This window comes from Podarcis cretensis (genome assembly GCF_951804945.1).
Source record: "Podarcis cretensis genome assembly, chromosome: 2".
NCBI lineage: Eukaryota > Metazoa > Chordata > Lepidosauria > Squamata > Lacertidae > Podarcis > Podarcis cretensis.
The window spans coordinates 86,346,667-86,371,712 of NC_137171.1; the positions used below are offsets into that span (position 1 = coordinate 86,346,667).

At 42.6% G+C, this 25,046-nt stretch overlaps 1 protein-coding gene across 9 annotated transcripts in view; it reads left to right on the top strand.

Annotated features, from left to right (window-relative positions):
• The window catches only part of MGLL (monoglyceride lipase), an 85,688-nt gene that overhangs the window by 20,904 nt on the left and 39,738 nt on the right, over positions 1-25,046 (top strand). For 5 of the 9 annotated variants that reach the window (XM_079964587.1, XM_079964586.1, XM_079964588.1 and 2 more), the window contains exon 3: positions 9,388-9,494. The exons of the other annotated variants lie outside the window; for them this stretch is intronic. In XM_079964587.1, the coding sequence (XP_079820713.1) occupies positions 9,388-9,494 (107 nt within the window). The remainder of the gene's footprint in view (positions 1-9,387; positions 9,495-25,046) is intronic. 9 annotated transcript variants of the gene reach the window in all.

Sequence of the window (25,046 nt, forward strand, 5' to 3'; positions counted from 1 at the left end):
CTCCTCCTCCTCCTCCTCCTTCTTCTTCTTCTTCTTCTTCTTCTTCTTTTACTTCTTCTTCTTCTTCTTCCTTCTCCCACTTCAGCTTCTGCCATTTCCTGCACACACTTCCTTCTCTGTTGTCCTTCCTTGTGTTTAAGGGAGACCATAAAAAGCCTAAGAACAACAGTCTTGGATCAGACTGAGGACGCATCTAGTGCATCCTGGCTGTAAGCCAATCCCTGTGGCATCACATCGTTCTTTAGCCTTGCTGGGACTAGTAAAAACAAGCAGAAATTATACCACGATTGCAGATGGAGAGCTGTACATGCATGGACAAAGGCCATGCAGTAGGAAGGTTTTGGGAAGGGCAGTAGCTCAGTGGTGGAGTTCAGGCTTTGCGTGCAAAGTTTCCTGGGATGAGTCCCTTGCATCTCCAAGCTGGACTGCTGAAGAGCAGCTTACATAACTGAACTATTTAGACCAATGCTCTGACCAGGTATAAGGTAGTTTTCCACATCTACACTGAATGATGGGTGTGGGGACCCCTTGGCCCTCCAGATGTTGCAGAACTACAACTCCCATCAGCCCCAGCAAGCATGGCCACTCACCAGGGATGATGGAGGCTGTAGTTCAGCAACATCTGGAGGGCCGAAGGTTCGCTGCTGTACGATAGACATGGCATAAGTATAACGGCTACAGTCCATATAGCAGGAGCAGGGAACCTGGTGCTCTACAGATGTCGTTGGACTACTGTCCCATCATCTCTGACTGCTCTGCCGACTGTGGCTTGCGAGAATTGGAGTCCAACAACGTCTGGAGGTTCCCCATCCACAGTACCTGCCATAGAATCATAGAATTGTAGCGTTGGAAGGAACCACATGGGTCATATAGTTCAACCCCCTGTCATGTAAGGTTAGGCTGTGAGCATGTACTTTTATGTCAGTAAGATGTACACGTGCAGAAAATTCACAACTAAGCATGTTTCCCCCCCCCTGAAATTTTAATGACGCTGTGTGTGTATCCTTGCACATATTTCCCATTTTAAATTACTGGGATATATATGCATATAACTGTGGTAGTATAATCATTTCTATTACTTACATAATTACTATCATTTTCACCATTTGCATCCTCAGCGTAAAGAAGCTGTAGGATACAGCCCAGGCAGGGTTAAAATTAGAGTTCATAGCATGTTGAGGCTTCTGCGCAGTGCCTTTTAAAATGTGCTATAATTTTTCTGCCTTCGATGAAAAAGAACCCCATAAAGCACAGCTCTCCTATAAATGAATAACAGCTTGAGGCTTATGCGAGAGTCGTTATTTTGGCATTGTTGTAGGTGTGCATGTATGTTTTGGTTCAGCAGTTGCCAGCTATGCTACAAATGAGGATTGATTTCCTTTTCTGTTTTCAGTTTGGGTGCAGAAATGAATTCCAATGTTCCCTGATTTTTGATCACATATTTGGGGACTTCTCCCATCTCACTGGCTGCTTGGTCTAGCTTAGTTCTATCCATCTATTGGATACTCTTAGTGCTCTTAGTCCCCCCCCCCTAATAATATAGGGTAAAAGGTTACAGGATTGTTTGTGTAACCTCAGTGCAGTGCTCCATGTCAAGAACCAGTTTAAGATAATACAGTATTCATCTGTTTGTTTGTTCAATTTGCATTCCTCCCTTCATCAGTTCCATTGATCCAAGGGTGTGTTACATCTTAACACACTGTAAGATTGCAGCTCACCATCGCTAGTAGGCAGTGGAGTGTTTACTCAGTTCCCCCTGCTGTGCCCAAAAACGTGGGCAAAAAGGGGTGTTTTTTGGCAGTGCCGAAAATCAGCAACAATTATTTCTGCCTTATCTCAAGGTGGAGGGGATACCATGACTGAAGTGTTGCCTCAGACGTGGTCTTCTCTTGTGCCGTTATGCCTTGGGCCTCCCCTCGCAGTAGGTCAGAAGACATCCAGCTCAGGAAATCCATTTTCTTTTGGACACTTAACTCTCTCTTTTTCTGCCTGATATGCATGCAGCCATTGTTAACACTTAAAAAGAAATCTGTGCTGAAGATCTGAGATAATTTCAAGTAAATAATGATACATACAGTACATACACAATGATACCACTAGCAGTTTGAGCCTAAATACAGTTATGTAAAAATAAAGTCCTACTGAATTTGACAAAATTTATTTTTCTTACAAAAGATCTTAACAAATCTACTTTTGGGATGTATGTATGTATGTATGTATGTATGTGGTACCTTGTTTTACGAACTTAATCCGTTCCGGAAGTCTGTTCTTAAACCAAAGCATTCTTAAACCAAGGCGTGCTTTTCCATAGCAGCAGGGGGACTCAGTTTACAAATGGAACACACTCAACAGGAAGCGGAACATGTTCTGCTTCCAAGGCAAAGTTCACAAACCAAAACACCTACTTCCAGGTTGGCAGCGTTCTTAATCCAAGTTGTTCATCAGCTAAGCTGTTCTTAAACCCAAGGTACCACTGTATATATTTATTTAACAGGATTTCCATACTGTTCAATCATCAAAGCCTCTAAGCAGTTTACAGAAATTTTAAAGCATTTTACATAATTTAGATATCTTTAAAAATATTACTCCGCTGTGGATAACCCAATTTATTTGTCAGCTTTTAAGGATTTTTGATCAGAGGAGTTAACTGTAAGTCAGCTGTGGACCAACATAGCATCTAGCGTAAGCAAGAATAACTGCCAAATCCGTTGCACCCTTTAAAACAACATGAAACCATGACTCAGCCCTTAAAGCACATGTTCTTCTAACAGTTGACTTAGCAGAATTGTTGTATGTTGTATTTCAGGGTTCATTTTTTAATGTTACTTTTCACATGTCAGTATATGCACAATACAGGGTGAGTCTTAAAAGAGGCCCTGTGAAACATGTGTACTCTGTATCCATTGGGCCTCTTTTAAAGGGCTCGCCCTGTATATGTATGTCTGTGAAATATGAAAGGAACATGCTTTTAAGACCCCAGGCTTATGCTTTTCTCTGACACTAAAACAGCAGAGTATTTCCTCATGTCATACCCCCTTTCTCAGCAGAGTCACAGAATGTAGCTGGGCAGTCAGTGCTGAAATACAGGTTTTTCATACACTGACGTGCTTATTCTCTATCCAGTTTAAAAATGCACAACTGCCTTTCTCTTTGGAAAGAAATCAATACTTGAAATTTGATTCATGTCACATAGGACTTCAAGATTGTGATTCAGCTGTATGTGATATCACTGTGGGAAACATTCAGTATTTATGGCCACATACATTGCTAGTTTATGTAGTGCTAAAACTGTTTTATGGCCCCAGATACCACTAGTTCAAATTTCCTAAGCTGTTCATACTGCTTTAAGTTAGCTCTGGAAAACTCAAGACTTGGAGAAATACGAATGTAGAGGTAGGGGGAAAAAATGATATTGGGTAGTCCCATACTCAAGAGATATTTTGAACTTTGCACTCTGCTATGGACAATTGAACCTCTTAATTCAATAAGATTTAGCTTAAGCTGTAGCTGGGTACAGGATGGCTGCCTGAATATGTCATGTCTTAACTGGAAGCATTCCACTTTTTCCAGCCGGAAGTACCGTATTTTTTGCTCTATAAGACTCACTTTTTCCCTCCTAAAAAGTAAGGGGAAATGCAGGCTGTGCAGCTATCCTAGAAGCCAGAACAGCAAGAGGGATTGCTGCTTTCGCTGTGCAGCGATCCCTCTTGCTTTTTCTGGCTTCTGAGATTCAGAATATTTTTTTTCTTGTTTTCCTCCTCCAAAAACTAGGTGCGTCTTATGTTCTGGTGTGTCTTATAGAGCAAAAAATATGGTAATTTTGAAGCCTGCTCCACATCCCTTTACCAGTTCTTCAGAATCTCAGATGTTTATGCCTCTGTCCTTCTGCACTCTCTCACTCCAGGTAGACAGATAGTGCTTTATTGACTGTATGGTGCCTTCCACAGTGAGCAGAGTTTGAAATGCATAGTCCAGCTATTTGGAGCTGAGCAGCTCTCTGATGTGGGCAATTGGGAATGCTGAATAGCATCATATCACCCATTTTCTTTAACAAATCATTACTGGGAAATTTATGTTTGTGGCTATTGTTTAGGATAGCTTGTAATTTGAGCCTGAGCTCCAATTCAGATGTTGACATAGTAATCTGGTTGGTACTGCAGAACTGTTCCCCTGTAGCTGGTTCCCACATAACATAAGAATGTGTAGATACTTCCCACAACAGTGTCACCCCTCCATCCTTGCTGATGTAGAAGGTGCTCACATGACTCAGTGGGACAGTGTGATCAAACTATGCATTTATTGGCTTGGGAGCCAATAGGAAGTGAGCATCTCTGTGCTCACAATCTTGCCTTAAAGATAAATGTATGAATTGGGTCCAGATTGGCTTCTGCAGAGAACCCACACTCTCGCAAGTTAAAATGTGAGTTTGCTTCAGAATCAATCCCCAGTTTTTATTAGCTGATTTCCACACACCCCCAACATCATTTTTCTGTAGGGATTTAAATTTCAAGTGTTCACTCTGAGTATGTCAGCAATGCTATTTTAGAACTGGTCTAGTTATTGCGCTGAAACCTTTCAAGTAAAAGAGGTTCTGTACTTTTCCTCACACACCCTAACATATTCATAAGCTTAATGATAAGCGCTCTGGCCTAGCACGCCCCCCTCCCACCAGCAGACTAGCTCATTAACTTCCCTGTTCTGGGCGTGGATTGTGCACATATATTAAGGATTGTTATAAAGGGATCAAAAGGAAAGCAATAATTATTATTATGCATGCATATCAGTCTATGCTGTGGCTGGAGGATAGTTGCTATTAGCTATGAAATTTAAATGAAACCTCCAGAAACAGAGGCAGTATATCTTTGTATACCAGTTACTGGGGGCAAACATTTGGTGAGTGGCGAGGAAAGGGACTGTTGCCTTCATGTCCCACTTTTAAGCTTCTCAGAGGAATTTGACAAGCCGCTGTTGGAAACCGGAGTTTTGGCTGCAACAATGGTTGACCACTGTATTTTGTAGTATTTTCCTGTGCCAGGAATGTACAGCATTGGTGTGAATATTCTTTGGGCAGTGAGACCAGTCCATGCTGTAAACAGCTTCTACATCTACACATTACAGCAGCTGTGTGTGGAGCTGTGTTTTCAGCAGCCTCTACGTAGTTGTTAACCAGCCCTCATTTCGAAATGAAAGGAGGCACTGAATTCCATCCTGCGTTCATCACAATTAGTGCTGTTTCTGTTCTGCTACAGTTCGGCTCTCGCTAAAACCTATACTGTTCATCTCCCTGTCTGCTGTGGCCGAAACTAGCATAAGTAATTATGTAATTAATTTTATTGGTGTGGGAGGGGGAAATGAAGGGGGGGAAAGGAGAACTATTTCCGTAACGTTTATGGACTAAAAAAATGATAGCAAATCCTGCTTTGTATTTGCTTGTGTTGTTTCCATACCTGACTTCAGATGAAAGTGCAAATGGTGGCAATTTCGCTTTCCATTGGAATACTTCAGCATGCATACTCTTGTCTTAGGAAGAGTAATTAAGGTGAATTAAGCATCTTTATTATTTCTTCTGGAGAATATTTGAATTATCCTTGATAAATAGGGTGGTATATAAATTCAAATAATAATGATGATGATGATGATATAGTTTCTACACAATCCAGTTCTTCCTACAGAATCCTGTGGGCGACAGTGATGAAAAAGGTGAATGCCATGCTCGGGATCATTAGGAAATGGACTGCCAGTAAACCTGCCAATATCATAACGCAGTTATGCAAATCTCTGGTGCGACTGCATTTAGAATACTGTGCATAGTTCTGATTGCCTCAGCTCGGAAAGGATATTGTAGAATAAGAAAAGGCTCAGAAAAGCGCAATCAAATTGATCAAGAGAGAGGCAGCAACTCTCCTGTGAGGAAGTATTGCAGCATTTGGGGGTTTTTTAGTTTAGAGAAAAGGCAACTAAGAAGGGGACATGATAGAGGTGTATAAAATCATATGTGGTGTGGTAAAAGGGCATTGAGAAAAGCTTTTCTCCCACTCAGAATCCTTGAATGTTGGACTATTCAGGACAAACAAAATAAATTACCGTATTTTTCGCTCTATAAGACGCACCAGACCACAAGATGCACCTAGTTTTTGGAGGAGGAAAACAAGAAAAAAAATATTCTGACTCTCAGAAGCCAGAACAGCAAGAGGGATCACTGCGCAGTGAAAGCAGCAATCCCTCTTGCTGTTCTGGCTTCTGTGATAGCTGCGTAGCCTGCATTCGCTCCATAAGACGCACACACATTTCCCCATACTTTTTAGGAGAAAAAAAGTGAGTCTTATAGAGCAAAAAATACGGTACTTCTTCACACAGTGGATAGTTAAACTATGGAATTTGCTTCTACAAGGGGTAGTGATGGTCACCAAGGTTTTAAATGAGGATTTGACAAATTCATGGAGGATAGAGCTATCAATGACTGCAAGCCATAATGACTATGTTCTATCTCCATGGTCAAAGGCCATGTCGCTGAATGCCAGTTGTTGGGGATGCAGGTGCATAGAGTGCTCTTGCACTCACATCCTTTTTTCAGACTCTCCATAGGAACCTTGGCCACTGTGAGAACAGGATGTTGGACTAGGTGGGCCTTAAGCCTGATCCAGCAAGGCTGTTCTTATGTAACTCACTTAGGTTTGTGTAAGTTCACCACCTAACTAAGGATCCGTGTTCATATTTTGGATAGCCTGATAGAATTTTTAAAACCTGCTCTCTTTCAGTTTAGGAACTTTTCTGCCTGGTTCCCTAGGTGAAATTGTTAATTCTCATAGGAAAATGACAAGTTACAAGCCAGGTATAAGTGCACTTGGCAAAGCTTTAAGACAGCCAATTTTTTTATTGCTCCCTTCTCCTTGGCCTGTAGCAGTGGGTTGAGCTGCCAACCATCTCTCTTAGTGCTGGGGGGGGGGGAATACCTGTTGATTTTGCCAGATCTGTTGCAAGAAGGCCAAGAACAAGTCCAGCCAGCTCCCTACCCACCTCCAGTGATTTGGCAATCTGAAAATTGCACCACAAGGTGACTCTCCCTTCTTTCACCTCATTCGTGTTACAGAAAATCCTCAAGGTAGAGTATTATTAGTGCTGGTGATGGGGAGAGATAGAAAACTCACAATTATACCATTGTGGGGATCCTTTCTCACATTAAGCCAAGCACCACTTAATTGCATTGCTTATTGGAAATTCTGACAACCGCTGCTAATACTACAGCCATGGTGTGTTATATAAAACACCTGTGTGATGTTAGTCATGTTGCTAGGTTCAGCAGAACGCCGTCCTACTCACTTGCTCAAACTTAGGCATGTTGTTGGCTTATCAGTCATAAATCCATTTACTCCATTGGATTCAATGGAATTTGTTTCCAAGCCAGCATGCTTAAAACTGCAGTCTTTAGGATTTGCTGACTCCTGGCCACGTTTGTTGTTTTAATCCAGTTTATAGAAATTGCAGGTCATTCATGCAGAGCCAGTTTTCAGGCTGTGCAGAGAGCTATTTTGGCTCTGTTACTTATATGAGGGTTTTTTAAAAAAAAAAAATGTGCAAGAGAAGCCTTTCATGCTGCCTGTGCTGGTTTCTTCTTGGAACGTGTCAATTTCAGAGTTTCTTGCTAACAGAATTGTAGCATCTGGAGATGAAAATAACTGCAAAAGAAGTACTGTGGTTAGTAGGGTCTTGCAGTGTCCAAAAGATGGATGTTTCTTTGGCCGTTCTGTAGGCCTGAGCCATTCATTGTGAACACAGCCCAGCAGTGGCCTGAGAGGTGTTTAGCAACTGCCTGTTGTTGTTTTTTAAAGTCTCGGGCATGCCTAGCAAAAAACTCAGGAGCCACCAAATGTGGCTAGCGGTCTGCATTCAGTTTGGTGGGTAACAAACTGTGCAGGCCTGTGTTATAGTGTTTACATTTTCCCAGATGTTTTGAATGGATGGAGTGCTACTGTACTGCAGCGACCAATGAAAAGAGAAAATTCAGTTTGTGATCAGTCAGCTCTCATGAGTCATGAAGCAGTTGTGTGGCTTACTCAGAGAGATTTTAACATAAGGTTACCAGATTTTTTTCAATGAATCCGGGGACACTTTTCAACCTCAATGGATTTTGTATGGGGACTGATTTGTAAATCCGGGGACTGTCCCCGGGAAATGGGGACATCTGGTAACCTTATTTTAACAACCATTACCAATACACTAATATCCCCTGTGGGGGGCAAGATACCCAAGAGGGTGGTGGTTTTGAATACTTTGGGATGAAACAGATTTCTTAGATCCACTTCAATCTGGATTCAGGCCCGAGTGTGGCACTAAAGCTGCTGTGGTTGCACCAGTGGGTTAACTCCGTTGGGAGAAAGATGAGGGAACACAACCCTGTTGATTCGCCTTGCCCTCTCAGTGGCTTTTGAAACTGTGAACCATGGTATTTTGCTTGTCCTCTTAACAATTTTTTGATAACAGTGTCCACGGTATCATCCTGGACTGGTTCTCTGGCTAACATGGGCATGGGAACAGAGTGATTCTGTTCCTACCTGTGGGGTTGGTTTCAGAAAGAAGCAGCATGGTTCTGTCTTACCTACTATCTACCACTTCATGCTTTTTAATGAAGCAATTTTGGCAGACCATCAGAGGGTTTGGAGTGAGGTGTCATCAGCATACTGAGCTCAGTGTACATTCAGCTCTGTTTCTCTGTCATTGGAGGCAGGTGAGGCTGGGCAAGTGCTGAACCAGTGTTCAGTAGTCGGCTGGATGAGGGCCAATAAACCTGAGGGGCTGCACTTAACAGGCTATGGGCAGGATTCAGCTAATGAATCCTGTCAGCGGAAGCCCACGCAAATACTTCTTATAGGACGTCTCACTCTTTCCCCAGGTGATCCTCAAACACCCAGAAATTGACTCAGAGTGGGTCAGGAGAACCCCTGGAACAGCATGTTGGGGGAGCTGAGGGGGATCTTTCCATCCAGCAAACAGAAATGTAATAACAGAATGACCAGCTTAGTTCCATTCCATCCTATTTCTCCAATTATCACATGCCATGTTATCAGTTGCAATTATATTATGTATAATTTTAATTTGTAAAGTGTCTTGAGATGGATTGTAATAGGTAGTATTAATATTTTTATAAATGAATAAATAAATCAGGAGGCAGGAGGGGAGCCCCTGATTATGATCTCAGTAAATGGATGGGCTGGTATAGAAGAAGGCAGTCTGGTAAATATCTGGGTCCCAGGGCTTTAAATGCTTCAAAACAGCATTTGTAAATAACAATACTGAAGCTTTTAAATCTTGCTCTTTTAAACACAGCTTGTTTGCTTTTATATTCCCTGGTTTCTAAATTGACACATTCTACTTTGATGCTCCATTTAGGGGCCTGGTGTTCGTTGCTCACGGTGCTGGAGAACACTGCTGTCGCTATGATGACTTGGCCCAGATGTTGACGGGAATCAACTTTTTTGTATTTGCCCATGACCATGGTGAGTGCCATTGAAAGAACAGTGCGTGGTTGAGATAGCAAAAGGGATGAAGTCAAATGCTCTTCAGTGTTTAGAAACAGACGGTGAATTAATTCTAAGCAACGGTAAGACAGCTGATGTGGCTCCACCCATCTGCATTATTTTGTCTGAGTGCCAAATGAATGTGTAATGCAGTTGCTTACATCCAAAATTTTGAGATAATCAAATATGAGGATTGATTGGAATGCTGTTTACATTGTAACCTTTACTTGAGATTGTGTGTGTGGGAGGGATGGTGAAATACGGAGAACGTGTTCTAATAACATTGGTGCTCTAGGAATATGGTCCCAGAGTATGAAAGCACATAAGGTGACTGAAACTAGGGAGGTCTGGGTCTGGTCAGTGCCTGACCAGGTAACCAACTGGGAACCACATGAACAGTGCCTTGGGTTCCATGACAGAAGAAAGATGAGATATAAACACAATAACAAAGTTTTGGTGTATGACACACTTGGGTTCTTTAGCTTAGATATGAAGGTTTCAGTTTTTGTTGCATTTGCCCTTCATTCTGGTTACCCCTGCTATACCATAATTCTAACTATTCTGGGAATTATGGGGACATCTGTGGAAGGAAAATGTTTATGTTTTTGTCATAAGGACATGCGAAAAGCCATGCTGGATCATACCAAAGTTCCACCTAATCCAGCATCCTGTTTTTCATAGCCAGCAATCAGAGTCATCTTCTGGGAATCTCACAAGCAGGGCATCTCCCTGGTTATTGCTCTCCAGTAACTACAGTTCAGAGGCATGTTGCTTCTGACTTGGAGATTCCATAGCATTGTCATGGCTAATAACCATTGATAGAACTATCCTTGCTTGGATCTATCCTCCATGAAATAGACCTATCCTTGTCCTAAAAATGCATTGTAGTCCTCAGTTGCATAAAAGCCTTTCTGGGTAGCTTAGCTGGGGTGGGAAGGGAACTCTGAAGAAACAGAAGGATCTGTCTCCAGAGAAGAAGTGGGCCTTTTTCAGGCCTACTTTGTTTTTACTAGAACCCCAAGATCTACCTATAAGAGTCAGGGTAAAGCACAGGGTGTCTGTCTTCACACATTTTGAGCCTAAAATTTTCTTTTCAGTACAGAAATGAGCTCCTAATCCTGTCACACACAAGTCCACATCTGGTTGGCTTTCTTCATTTCAGCAGTGCAGTTTAGGCGGTGGTGGAGAACAACTTCATTTTTTCCATTGTTAAACAGTTTAGAGTCAGAGACCTTTGCCAATCTATACTCAGATCTGCCAGAAGATCCTGCTTTCCTGTCTGTCCCCACTTGCTATGAAGCCATATTGTCTTCAAGAAAACAAAACAAAACTTTATATAACTTTTAGATGTTTCTCTCCTTCCTCCCACCCCGTCCCAAATGACAATATTATTAAGGATTTTCTTCTACACACCCTAATTTTGCTTCCTTCCAAAGGCAGAACAAAGTTCTTCCATTTGACTTGTTAATTAGAACAGGCAATTGAGGACAAGTGGGTTGGAGCCAACATCTGTAGTGTGCTCTCCCATTTTAAATTCACACAAGAAGAGTGACCCTACTTCACTTTGCTCCATTCTCTCCACCCTCCCAATGCTTGATTTTTTTCCTGACAGATCCCACTGTTTTCTGGGGAAATTCTCATCTGTTTCTGCAGGTTTAAGGAAGGCACATGGATTGCCATGTCCCCATGTTTGTCTTCCCAAGAAACCCCAATTATTTCATTAGGCAGCCTTAAGCTGAAGCCATGCAGCTTGAGCAATTAAGTTCATAATTCCCCCTAATGACCATCTGGGAGTGTGCACTTGAGCTGCATCCAGGGTTGAATATATCTCCTCTCCCCCACACCCAGCCCATGTTAATGACACTTAATGGTGGCTATTATGCTTTGAAAGGTACACACATTCTGTTTCCTGATCCATCAGGAACCTACAGGGAGAAATGCCTTGTGAAGCATTTGTTTGGGCTCTGCTACTCTTTTGTCTCTCACTAGAAGAAGAGCAAGGCGTGAGGGCTGCATTGTAGGGTTTTGCTGCTGCATATATTGCCCATTCATCTCTTCAGTCACAAGGACTTGAAACTTGCTTGGTTTTGTTTTTATTCTCTGGTATTTGCAAGACTCTGACGATATTCAGTCAATCATACAAAGAGATTTTTTTGAAGCCCCAGAGCTCTTCATGGAGACCAGAAATGGACAGTGACTGAGGGCCAAAGTCAAAAAAACACAGAGAGAGATTAATGTAGCCCAGCCACAACCCCCAAGAAAACTGCGAACCAGCTAGGAAATGAAATGTTTTTAAAAGGAACTTCTCAGCTGTTGCACAAAGGAATATATAACATTTTAAAGCCATAAAAAAAAAACAAGTACCTTCTTGTGGAACCAAATGGAGGGGAGGGGCAATGGCACACACCTGGCCTCCTGTGTCTTTTCAGCAAGGAGGGGTGGTGGAGAGGTTGGCATTGTGCGAATACACTGGCAGCTATTCTGGTGAGCCCCCTGGTGTGTCCACAGTGCTGACCTCCCCATTTACTGGCCCCTCTTCCTTCTGGTATGCTGCAGTGACGCTGCTGCTGGAAGGCAAAGTGTGTACCTCCTGCCCCGCTGGCTGCCCGCCTTGATACATGAAGCATTGAGAAATAGGTATGCTAATGTATGACAAACACCAATGTATAGCAAATACTAGTTAATCTATAACAAATACCAAACATGTTTTGACCAAGCATATAAGCATTTCTCTCTTTGTCCATTGTTCATATAAGGTATGTTCATCAAGGTATGTACATGTTTGTGTTATAAAGCTTAATAAAGCGGTATTTAGTTGCGCGGTATTTGAGAAGTTCTTTTTTATACAGTTCGTTTCCCATCTTGAGGGCCAAACTCCACATTATGCTAAAAGTATTTTTTAAAACTAACATGGTTAGAAAAGACTCAGCCATGGGGGTGAATTGGGACCATGGCGTAGCTGGGATAGGGCTCGGCTCTTCTCCTTGCAGTTTTCCTGTCAAAAGTCACTCTCCCCCCCCCCAAAGGTGTAACACCTGTGGGAACAAATAGGAGCTTTGGGGTGTGATTTCCAGCCCAGGAAAAACAGCAACATGAAAACCCTCTGCATCATGTTGTTGTTGTAAAGAAAGTAATGTGGCCAGTTTTATGATATACCGTATTGGCCTGAATATAAGCCACACTTTCCCCCCAAATTCCAACTATGAAAAGTTAAAGTGCGGCTTATATTCACAACCTTACGGTACGTAGCCAGGAGCGCAGGGCAAACAGCGCCAGGAGCACGGTGAAGCAGTGCCTGCCCCATGCGTAATTCCCCATCCCCTCCCCCAAGGTTGGGAAGGGAGAGAGCAAGGAAGGGGAAAGGCCTCCGGCAATGCAATGCTGCTCACCCCCCACCCCCCAAAGTATGCAGCCAGGAGCAGCGAGGAAGGGAGTGGCTTATATTCGGGTATTTTTTTCTTTTCCCCCATCAATTTTAAAGCTGCGGCTTATATTTGGGTGCGGCTTATATTTGGGCCATTACGGTCCGAAGGACTGTAAATCAGCTTTTATGTTATTGTACTGGAAGTTCTGTATTGTTGTTTGTGTGTGTCCTTCCTTTTCATTGACTGTATTTTTTAGATTCATTTCAAAATAGAATTACACAAAATGTATTTTTTGGCCCTGGCCTTGTTCAGTCTATTGATGGAGACAACTCCTGTAAATAATAATAATAATATCATCTTGAATTGGATCTCAGTGAAACTGATGCTGAGGTATCTGGCCTAGTTTGTCAGGAGCTGGCAACAGCCACCTGTCAAAACTCCTTGTTTCACTATGCAGTAACTCATTGTATGCCCATGCTAACATCATACATTGTTCAGCTGTTCACATCATGCCCAGTAGGTTATCAGAAGGTGAAGAAAGTTCATACTAATGAGAGATCCAAAATCTATTCTTGGAATATAGTCCTTGGTAGGCCTTTTGTGATGTTAGATAAAAGGGCACTGTATGGATGGACTTCCAACTTTTTCGCGCCTGCACCATTATTGTAGCTGGAAAGAAGAGCTGCTGAGTTGCTTGTCAGGCCAAGCGCGCCTTTAGGGGAAGGGCTGTAAGTTAGTGGCAGAACATATACTTTGTATTCAAAACACCCCATGTTCAATCCCAGCATCTCCAGGAATGACTGGGAGGAGATGCGACAACTGGAGGATGTGGGACCAGTTGTTCTGTGTCTTTGTGAAGGTGTTGAAATATGTCTGCATACCCGTATTCTGGGCTGGGACCATAACAGTTGTAAGTGTCTTACCATGTTGACTGGGCCTGTTGGGTGTATCACTACATGATTGGCTGCATCCACGTAGGTTACAAATGTTTTGGCTCCTGTGGAGTTCTGCTGTGTGAAACCAATTTCATGCCTTCTAAATGGGAACTGTAGACATGCTTGCACCCAGGCCATTTGTTTGAGTGCCAGGTCTTCAGAAGCTTTCATCCTTTGAGTTTGGGGCTGCAGTTAGGACTTGTGAGGCCTCTACATTTTATGCTTTTGGTTCTTCATCTTCTTCAGTTTGAGACACATGCATCCCCAGGTTGTATAGTATATGTTTAAACCCCAAAGAGATGAATCCTTCAGAGGAAATACTTCAGAGGAAATGGCACATCTGGAAACTGGGGAGGGTGGAAAATAGAAGTAAAGAGGCTTCTGTGGCACTGCGTGATGAGGGCTGTGCTCCCTCCGTATCCCTTGAATGTCTTTTATGCTGGAGAATAATGAATAGCTTTTTTAGCCACAGATGCTTTAAAAACACACACTCAAAAATCCCTTTGAGTTTCCAAAATAATCCATTAACAGTTTGCACCTGGTAAAGCTATTCCATTCAGTTAGTTTATGTGAGTCAGAACACATTATCAAGGCGTTAGAGTCTTGGAGATGTTTTTGGATGTGTCACCAAAGCCTTCTGTGTAGTAACACCCCCCCCCCCGCGCGCAATTGAAAAGTCATGCAGAGGAAAGTGGATCAAGATTGCTTCATTTTGTCACGTATGTGCTTCACAGTATTTTTAGATTTATTTTAAAACACACGATACAACTAGGAGGCACCACTGTTTTCTTCACTTATGCAGTATTTTATAATGTGCTTTCCCATAATCTGGGTTTCTTTCGAGGTTCACTGCAGTCGGCAAAGTTAATGTTGCTTGGATGACATTGTTCCTCACTTCCATATGTTCAAATATTTGGATTTATTTGAAGTTGAGCCTTAAGTCTGAATTTCTTCATTGTTTCTTTTCTACATTCTTGCAGTCCTTACATCACTGATCTAGTCTCTTAATGTTCCTTCACAGTTTGGGGGCTGGTTTTATACAAAGGTGTGTAAGTGGTGCATTTCATGAGAGGCAACAAGAGGAAGGGGGGAGTAGGGGCCATTTTGAGGGAGAGGTCGGAGGTACAAGGGTTAAGCTGTTCATCTCAAGGCCTCCTGAGACTGCTTTTGGTCTGATTATTAATCACTCTGAAAGATACGGGTGATTTGGGAGGAACCTCAAATGCTTTGATTGAGGCTGTTTTCTGCTGTATACTCATGGGGGTGGTAGAGGGTTGATGAAGGACCCCAGGTGAGAGATAGGGAAATGCTGGTGTCCTTGGGTGAGAGGTTGGGAGGAGAAAGGAAAGATATCAGGAGAGAGCTGGGGGGAGCTACTCTCTTCTGTGGGAGGTAAGGGCTAAAAATTCCTTTTAAGAGAGGACTCCATATTCTGCTTATTTTATTTGTATTTTTTTAGCCACTATTTTATTGAATTATGAAAAACTTTAACAGAAATCTCATAACGCAACAAGAAGAAGATGTATATGCCGAGGGAACGATACACATTAACTATGTGTCCTTTCTTGTTTGTCCACTGTGGGCAGTGCTTATCAATTTTGACTGGATAATTGATTTCAGTAACTTTGTAGCCTGCTTCACAACTTTGAAAACTTCCAAATTGGCAACAAGCGTTTTAAAAACAAATAATGTGGTTTTCTCTCAGCTATCGGCAGCTGCTCCTTGATGACAGCCACACAGAATTTAGCGTTGTGAAAGGCCCAGCATCTGTTTGGCTCTTAATAAAGCAAGTAATCAATAATGAAACATAACCAGATGCTTCTTAGCTCCTTCCCATAAAGGGGCCTGGCCATGGAGTGTTAAAATGCCAGAAGTTTCCATCAAGCGGGAAGATGCTGTCATATGTCTCCATCCCTAACAGCTCCCTTTAGAGCAGGAACTCCTTGGACCAAGAGACCAAATGTGGCCTTTCAGGCCTCTTTTTCCTAGCCTTTGGGATTCTCCTTATGTTTCACCTCTTCCCCAGACCACAACCCTCACTGGCTCTTCTTTGCTCCCTCCTTGATAATTTTTGCCTAATGACTCCTCGCTGCCTGGAGAAAGAAGAGAAAGGGCTTTGTGAGAGTCTGTGTAGAAACTAGCCTACTGTACAAAGTGCAAATTTTACATTTGTTTTTCTGCCCACTCTTCCCTCTGGCCTCATCTGCCACTGCCATGTGGCCCCTCAAAGGTTGCCCAAGGGAATGGGGTCCTTGGGCTGAAAAAGATTCCTCATCCTTGGTTTAGAAGTTGATCCTGAGGTGCTTCATCTATTCAAGGCTGAGCAAAAAATAGATGGGGCAGGCTGGGCTTTGCAGCATTGCATATTCCTTTACAATACTGAGGACCAAAAGATAAATGTTCTTTTCCATTCACTTGGAAGGTCAGATCAAAGGAAAAAGGAAAGGCTGTTTCTTTCCTATTATTCAGAAGTCTTTTAAGATGTTTGCGACTGAAGTGCACATTTCTTTCCTCCAGAGAGTCCCCATTCTGACCATGGCATTTTGCATTCCCCAGGAAAGAGCCCTGTCATTAACAAAGGCTTTACTGTTCCGTTCTGTTTCATGAAAAGCAGGAGCAGTAGGAATTGTACATTTTAAAATATTTGGGATTCTTCTGCAGGGGCAGGGTTTTGATCTCGAAGCCTTTCAAGGTCCATTGTTGCAGAAAGCAGAGAAACCTTTTAGTGGTGTGTGCTGGTGTGCACCATTTGAAAGGATGATTTACAAGAAGAAGTTGAAATGGAGTACATTTGTTCTTGTTGGGGGTGAGGGGAAGGAAAGAAGTATGGCTAGATATGCAGTTACTGAAGAGTTTTTGGAGAGATTTGTTTCTGGTATGGTGAGGTTGGTTTGCGGCAAATAAAAGGAAAGGAAGGTGGGGGAAAGAAGATAATTGTGTCCAAAAATATTATAGGAAAGACATTGTCTAGTACAGGCATCCCCAACCTCCGGCCCTCCAGATGTTTTGGCCTACAACTCCCATCATCCCTAGCTAACAGGACCAGTAGTCAGGGATTCTGGAGGTAACCATCATGACTAGTAACTACTGATAGGTTCATCTTCCATGAAATTAATCCTCTTTCAAAGCTGCCCAATTTGGGGTCATTCAGCATAAAGTGACTTTGTGAATGCCATAGTTTAAGTAAGTGTTGTGTAAAGAAGTACTTCCATTTGCCTCTCCTAAATCCTAAATCCTAAATCCCAAATTTTCAGTTTTATAGAGCAGTAGTTTTAATTCTTGGCTTAGCTCAGGAAAATCTGAGCATCTCCAGCTTCATAGACCTTGCTTGGTTTTGTATATACTACCGGCAGCAGCTGCTGTTCTTATATCCTGCAAGCTCCAATTGAATTGCATTGCACAGAACCCATTAAGGAAACCAGACCTTTGGTCCTTTGGATAGATCTTGCAAACGCCATCATAAAAAGGTGAAGATACAAAATTACCATTCAAATTAGATGTGCTCTGACCTTCCTCTACATCTTTTTACGATCTTTGGGGCTAGATGGGGATGCTAAGACATGACTAAAGCCTTGTTTCATGCCCTGCATCACAGCAGGATGGATTAATGAAGTACTGTAATAATGTTATCCTCAGTTCCTACAGCTATTAGGAATTCAGAACAGGGAGCTCCTAAACCTAAGCTGTAGTAATTAGAATATTTTACCAGCAAAGAAAGCTTTTAGATAGGTAATTTCGCAAGCATCTTGGTTGTTTTATGGGAGCTCTGGAAGCTGTGATGACCTATTGGGAATTCTCACCCGCATCTCATCTACCTTCATGAAGAAGCAGGGGGTAGGAGGAGAAGCAATTATAAACATTCCCCTTCTTCTGAGGCAGATGACAGTGCAGGGGATCAGAAATAATTTCAACCACCAATCTGCTATATCACCGGGGGGGACATAATCCCCATCCCCACCCTAATCAATCTTCTTTTAACTTCTGAAATGGGATAGGGCCATTAAACTGCCAATGATTATGTTTTTTTCCTCCCCACCCCAACCCTTTTTAAGTCTTCATTTTCACCTTCCAGCCAAAGCATTTCAAAGGACACGTCTTTATGTTGCATTGCACTGTATAATACATTTCCTGCCAAGAAGAGCTAGAGACAGAAGGTCCCTCTACAATAACCAGGAACAAAATCCCATGAAAGGCTAGCAGATGACTCTACAGATTGCGCATAACTTGGTTGTGGTTTTCCAAACAGTTTCACAAATTCAAGCACTCAAGTTATGATCACTCAGCAAAGCTCTGATACCTACTCGAGCTTGGGTGTTAAATCTAAAGAAAGAGAGCAGTATTCAGCTGCCACAGAAATTCCCACTTATTCAGCTGGACTTTCCCCCCTCTCCTCCCACCACCCCACCCCCAAATCTGCTCTAGGCAGCTGTGGGAACCCCTAGAACAGATTTAGCAGGTAAAGGGGGTGGGGTCCATTGTGGAAGCAGAAATCCTTGCGACAGGCAAAATGCCTGGTTTCATGCCCAGTTTTTGCACCCCAGTTGGAGGTACCGGTAACTCTTGTTACAGTAGTTCCACTCCTACATGAAGTGTTGCTACCAGAAAGTAGTACAGTACTTCAAGATTGTTGCTTGGCTTCTTGGCTTTGTTGGGTTCCACAAAGCTCCATTCTGCCCCCAAGCTATTTAACATCTATATGAAACTATTGAGCACTGCCATCTGGGGATTTGGAGCATGGCACCATCAGTTCTGCCCAGTGCTTTTTTTTTCTTCTAAAAAAAATGTTTCGGGGTACTCTCATTTTGACTCAAGAAAATCAGCATTTTTTAGTTCAAATCGGGAAAAATAAATACAGTAAATGGACAAAAGTACAAAGGTTCACAAAATGTTTAGAGGTATGTGTACCCCTAGGAGAAAAAGCACTGGTTCTACCTCTCCATTTCATCAGAATCCAGGGAGGCTTTGAAGATGTTGGACAGGTGTCTGGAGGCTGTGATGGATTGGATGGGGCACAACAAACTGAGGCCGAATCCCGATAAGATGGTAGTACTGTGGTTGATTGGTTTCCGGATCTGGGAAATAGATGCACAACCTGTTCTGGGAAAGGGGTGCACTTCCCCTGAAGGAACAGCTTCATAGTTTGGGAGTATTCCTGGATTCCAATTTGTCACTGGAATATCAAATGGCTTCTTTGACTAGGAGTGCTTATGCCCACCTTAGGTGGATTCTCCAGCTATGGCCATTCCTGGGAGTAGACTAACCTGACCTCAGTTGTCCATGTTCTGGTGACCTCCTGTTTGGATTCCTTCAATACGCTGTATGTGATGCTGCCCTTGAAGATGATCTGGAGGCTGCAGCTAGTGCAAGATATGGCTGCTAGGTTGGTAAATGGGGCAGCCCAATGGGACCATGTGTCACCAGCCCTGAAAGCACTGCACTGGCTGCTAGTGAGCCTTAATTCAAGGTGTTAGTACAGCATACAAAGCCCTAAATGGCTTGGGACCCAAGTACCTAAAATACCTAAAAAGGCGCCTTCCCCAGTATCAACCATCCCAGATCCTGTAATCAGCAGGTGATTACAGCAGGTGCCATCACTGACGTGGACCTGTGACAGGGGCTTTTCAGTGGTGGTTCCTCGTTTGTGGAATGTCCTCCCTGGTGAGTTGAGCCTAACCTCCTCAGTATTAACTTTCAGGAAGAGCTTGAAAACACTGCTGTTTACCCAGGCATTTGATGTCTGAAGGACACTGTTCCTGGCAACCCTGAGATCACTGCATGAGACAATGTTTTGACTGTAACTGTTTTAGACTTTCCAGCTGTAACTGTTTTTAAGAGTGCTTTTTAAAAGTTGCTTCATTGAGAGGGTGTGATGTTAATTAATTAAGGCTACATTGAATACAACCCAGATTGTAAGGGAAGGCATAGCTAAATTGGCCTCACTTCTGTCCAACCCAATGCAGAACAGATTTGTGGACCCATTGACACAATAAAACTGCAGGTAATACAAAGTAAGAACGACGTCCCTGCATCCTTTTAAACATTAAGTGCCTTGATTTCAAAATTCAGTCTGCTGCTCAAAAGGCAGCAAGCAGGGAGAGCGTGGGGTGGCTGAGGGACAAACTACACATGACTTTAGTTGGGCAGGTCTCCTTTTAAGTGCATAACTCTTGGTTTATTTACATGAATTGCCAGCACAATGACCCTGATCTGTTTTGGGACCCTAGCATGGAAGTCCTTTGTCCTTGTTATGGACTTAGTCCAGGTTGAGCTTCCCACAGTTTTGATTTGCATAGAGAAAAAAGCTCCTACTGAATCAAATTAAGGTATTCCCCCCCCCTTAAGTGCAAATTGCAGGTGCAAAGGGCCTGTTCGGGATCAGTTCCACAAAGGAGGTAAAGAGTTAAAGCCCACCTACCCCATACAGGTGTACCAGTCTGGATCAGGACCCCCACTCTGGTAATTTTTGTGAAAGTAAAATAAACCCCCTGCACTTAAAAAGCAGCTACATAGCTCAGGTGATACGGAGTTATGGTCCCGAATTTGCTACAGCAGCTGAAATGAAGAGGCCAATTGGTATGGAATGCAGTTGGAACGACTTTTCTCGGTCAACATGGATGGGAACAGCCTTCAAATGTAAGGTTGGGGGAGAGTCAGCATGAGATGCATTTTGATCAAGACACAACATTTAAACGAAGAAGACTTTGTTGGCAGTTTGTCAAGACCCCCAGGCTGTACCTCGCAAACTTCAAAAGGAGACCCTTTGGGCTTTTCCTTTGGTGAATGTTAAGCAGATGACAGCCACCCTTGTCTTTGGAGTACCTCTTTGTGATTCCACAGTGGTGTGCCTCTGTCCTGACTCCGGGTATTTTCCCATCCCCTTTTTTTTCCAGTTACAGGGAAGTTGAATGGTTCCTCACTTTGCCCAGCGAAAAAAGCTGCATTAGTCTTGGAGGCAAAATCACCTGCAGTTTCTTCCGCTCTGAAAGATGCATCCTACACAGACAAGTGTGCCTTTTTCTCACTGTGTGTAATGCTCCCAGGAGGCTCAACGGAGCAACATTGTCAAGCCAAGAAACAGCTGGACCACACAGAACTAAAAATAAAAAGACAATGAAGCTGCACATACAGCCTGTGCAGCTGACTGTGGAATGAATTCTCCAAAGACATTGAAGCTAGGAGTATTGACTTACTCGGCATGTCTTAGCTCCCCTCCATTATTTTTGGCACCAAGCTGAGTATTTAGTCCAAGTTCCCAGCTGTAACTACTGGATCAACCAAGCCTTTTATCCTCTCACCTAACTTAGAGAATGTATGGATTTCTGACATACTCCCACCTACCATTTGACATTTCAGAGATGAAAATAGGAATACTCCTAGAACATGTAAAAGATGGATGCAGAAGATTGATGGCCTAGGAAGAAAGAGTCAGTATTTGGATGTCATTCATTCCACATTTTCAAATAGGCTAACATAGTTCACAGTTACATATGGTCTGGAAGAAAATTCATAATCAGATTGTGCACCTTGAATTTGTATGCTAGTTTTTTGATTTATTTAAAAAAGGGGGGAATGCGGAGAAAAGCACACAAAATGCATATGTTAAGGAGGAAATGCATGCAAAAAATCTAGAGCAAAGTGCATGCAGATCCTGCTAACCACATGCTTGCTATCCCAAAATTCAGTCATCTGCAGGTAAAGAATTATGCTGGAACCTTGTTACACGCTCTGCAGATTCAGATATCCAAACCACCAACCTCCATAATTCCTTGTTTGTTTGTGCTTCGCTGGTCAGTGACATCCATTTTTAGGCAAAAACCACAGAGAGAGGGAGTGGAGAGCAAGTCCCACATTAGAAATATTTCCATAGGAAATAATGGAAATTGTGGGCTCGTTATATGAACAATTTCCAGTGAACACCATGTGTTTAGTAAGCGGGACCTGTGTATGCTAACAAAAACTCCTACATTTAAAATTCATCTCCTCCCCATGGTTAAAAAAACACCAAAGAAAATGTGATGGAACGGATTTAGGATTGAAGGCATTTGGAGCTGAAATAGGCTGATCCATCCATCCTCAGTTCTGAGCACATCTATCAGTGTGCCTTCATGCCTGGACTAATTCTTCTCCCTAAAAGGAGTGCTATTGAGCAATTCTGGTTTGGAAGTGATATATGGGCAATATTCCAAAATGAGAAAAGAGCTCCTGTAATACTTCTTGCTTTCAAAATAAATGTAATCAAATAGAATGGCACATCTACCATTCAAAGCAAATACATTTTGATCAGCACAAACACTTTATTATGCCAGCAGGGTAAAAAAAGGAGCAAACACCTCAAGAAATTCAAGAACAACAAGATGGGAAACAATCTAATTTATTCTGTTGTTATAAAATAATTGAAACAATAACATTGGCTTTCCCCAGGATGCCTATAAGGAAATGATTGCTGATATGAGCAAATGGGGTCTGTTGGAATGGATGTGTCCACATTAAAGTTAGGTCCAAAGCTTCTTTTTACTGCTGCAACTGCTATATACCGGGAAGTGTCTGGAAAGGTTGTTTCAAACTCAGGTCCTGCAGATTAGATTTTTGCTGAGGGTTGCAGTCTGTTTCAGATTGGTGCCATCCCTCTCTTCTTGCATTTTGGAATACACAAAGAAGAAACTGTAGTTTGGGCATGGTAGGACATGATGGGCTTCTTAACACAGAAGTGCCCAAGATTGCTAAATCAGAGTTCATAACCAGGTGTGCAACTTTTCTGTTTGAATTTATTGTTCAGGTAGATGGAATCCCGGGGTGCCTTGAACTTGCACCCTTGCTTCTTATTTCAAGACACTATGTGCTTGCTGTTAATTTTGCTTACTGCTGCATTGTTGGCACAATCAGGTATCTCAAAGTGAGAAATGTGTCCAGAGTGCCCTAATTAATCTGGGAATCTTTTTTTTTTTTGCAATTGACTCACATCAGTCTTTGGTTAAACTCCTGGAATGTGTTAAGAAAACAAGTTAGTACATTAGTTGCTATCATCAGTTTTCCCCTGAAATAATAGTGTAGGTAAGCCCACTGCAATTGGTCTTAATTTAGGTTATATCATGGAAGTATCATTCAAATTATCTTCAGGTGCATGTCATGTTTGCATGTGTATGGTGTATATGTGTGTGTGTGTGTGTGTGCGCGCGCAAGCAAGGCATTTAAGTCATTGGGCTGTATTCCCCGTAGGAGCCGGCTGGCCTTTTTGTTCTCCAAAGACTTGCAGAAAAATTTACCCCATTCCATATAAACTCTCATTTGTGTAAAATGCTCAGAGCATTTCAAGTTGAGATATAATGGGGCTGCCATACATATCCGGGATCATCCATCAGAAATAGTGTATGGGTGGAATTTCCGAAAATCGTAAAATTGTCTGAGATGTATGTCGGAAGTGTTTATTAATTGGCAAAGTTCCTTTAAAAATGGCAAAAAGCTCAATAACTTATGTGTCTGGATTTTCAATTTTTGAAATATGGTAACCCCTAGATCTGATCAATCCATTTGTTAGATTGGTAACATTTTTCATTGACTATACATTAATCCACACATGCTCTTTGGTTATTTCTCCAGCCACATCTGTAAGATCAGTACAGTGGTGCCCCGCAAGACGAACGCCTCGCAAGACGGAAAACCCGCTAGACGAAAGGGTTTTCCGTTTTGGAGGCGCTTCGCAAAACAAATTTCCCTATGGGCTTGCTTCGCAAGACGAAAATGTCTTGCGAGTTCCTGCGGGTTTTTTTCCCTTCCCCCCCCCCTTTCCCTAGGCCCTAAGCCGCTTATCAGCTGATCCGCTGATAAGCCGCTTATCAGCTGATCCGCTGAAAGCCGCTAAACCGCTAATAGCGCTAATCCGCTAAGCTGTCAATGGGCTTGCTTCGCAAGACGAAAAAACCGCTATACGAAGAGCCTCACGGAACGGATTAATTTCGTCTTGCGAGGCACCACTGTACTCAAGATTCCAGGTAAAGTTTCTCTAAAAAGGAGTTATCCCAAACTGGGAGGGAGGCACATAAAATGTACTGGTCTATTCCTTCGCAATCTCCGATCATGTGACCAAGTTGAAGTTACAGTGCAGTGTTCAAGTTCTGATCCCACAGTAACACATGTGCAAGTCCTCGCATGACCATCAAGTGTGTGAAGTGTCCCTTCACTCACAATAGTATTCAAATTTTGCCACAAGAGTAATGGAGCAGTGATTGAAATAACTCTGAAAACACTCCCAAGCAAAAGGGAAAGTAGGTTTACTGGCCATTGTTCACTATTTTTTTCTGACCCTGCTCTTGTCCTTATTTTTAGAGGTGAAGGGATTATAAAACAACAACTAAAGAAGGAGAAGGATTACAGGGGCTCCTGCTGAAGCCTTTAAGATGCCAAAGAGAGAAGCTTTGGGGGAAATGTTTTTCCTTTTGACACTCCGTCCTGACAAGTCCCAGTCAATGCCTACTCTGGGAGAAAGGATCTCCCTAGGGACAGCTCACCTCCCACATTAAGACCTGCTGCTTCACCAAGAGCCTCAAGGGATACACTTGCCTCAAGGAATTTTTATTCTTTTCTCTTTTTTTGCTGTTCTTTTAATTCAGTCTCCAGTCACTTCTGTTTCACAGAACAGCCAAGAGTGGGTCTGCTGTGAAGCTGGCCTGCTTCAACCACAGCAGAAGAGGAAAGAAATGACAGGTTGTTAGTTCTGGCTAGGCTCCTAGTGTATTTTATAATTATTCTGCAGGCATGCGTATAGGGGGGAGTGGATTATTCGATGAGGTAAACTCATCATCAGCTGTTCTGTTGGCTCTTGCATTACAGCACCCTGAAGGTGTTGTTTCAGACACCAGTAAATCTGGAATTGGAACAAAAATGAGGCGGGGTGGGGAGGTTTTGGAAGGCATAAAGCTTTTCTGCGGCTGTTCTTTGAGCACAGTTCCCTAGCTGCCAGTGTCAAAGTCAAGAGGGATACATAGGGATGTAAGAGACTGCTGATGGTAACAGAACTGAACCCTCCTCATTTTATCCTCACAGCAACTCTGTGAGGTAGGTTAGGCTGAGAGTGAGTGGCTGGCCCCAGGATACCAAGTGTGCTTTGTGACTGAATGTGTATTTGAACCCTCGTCTCCCAGGTCTTAGTGTAATACTCTAAACAATACATCACACTCACTCTCTACGCAATTTTGCAGCTAGACTTAGAAATTCACACTTCTCCAAATCTCATG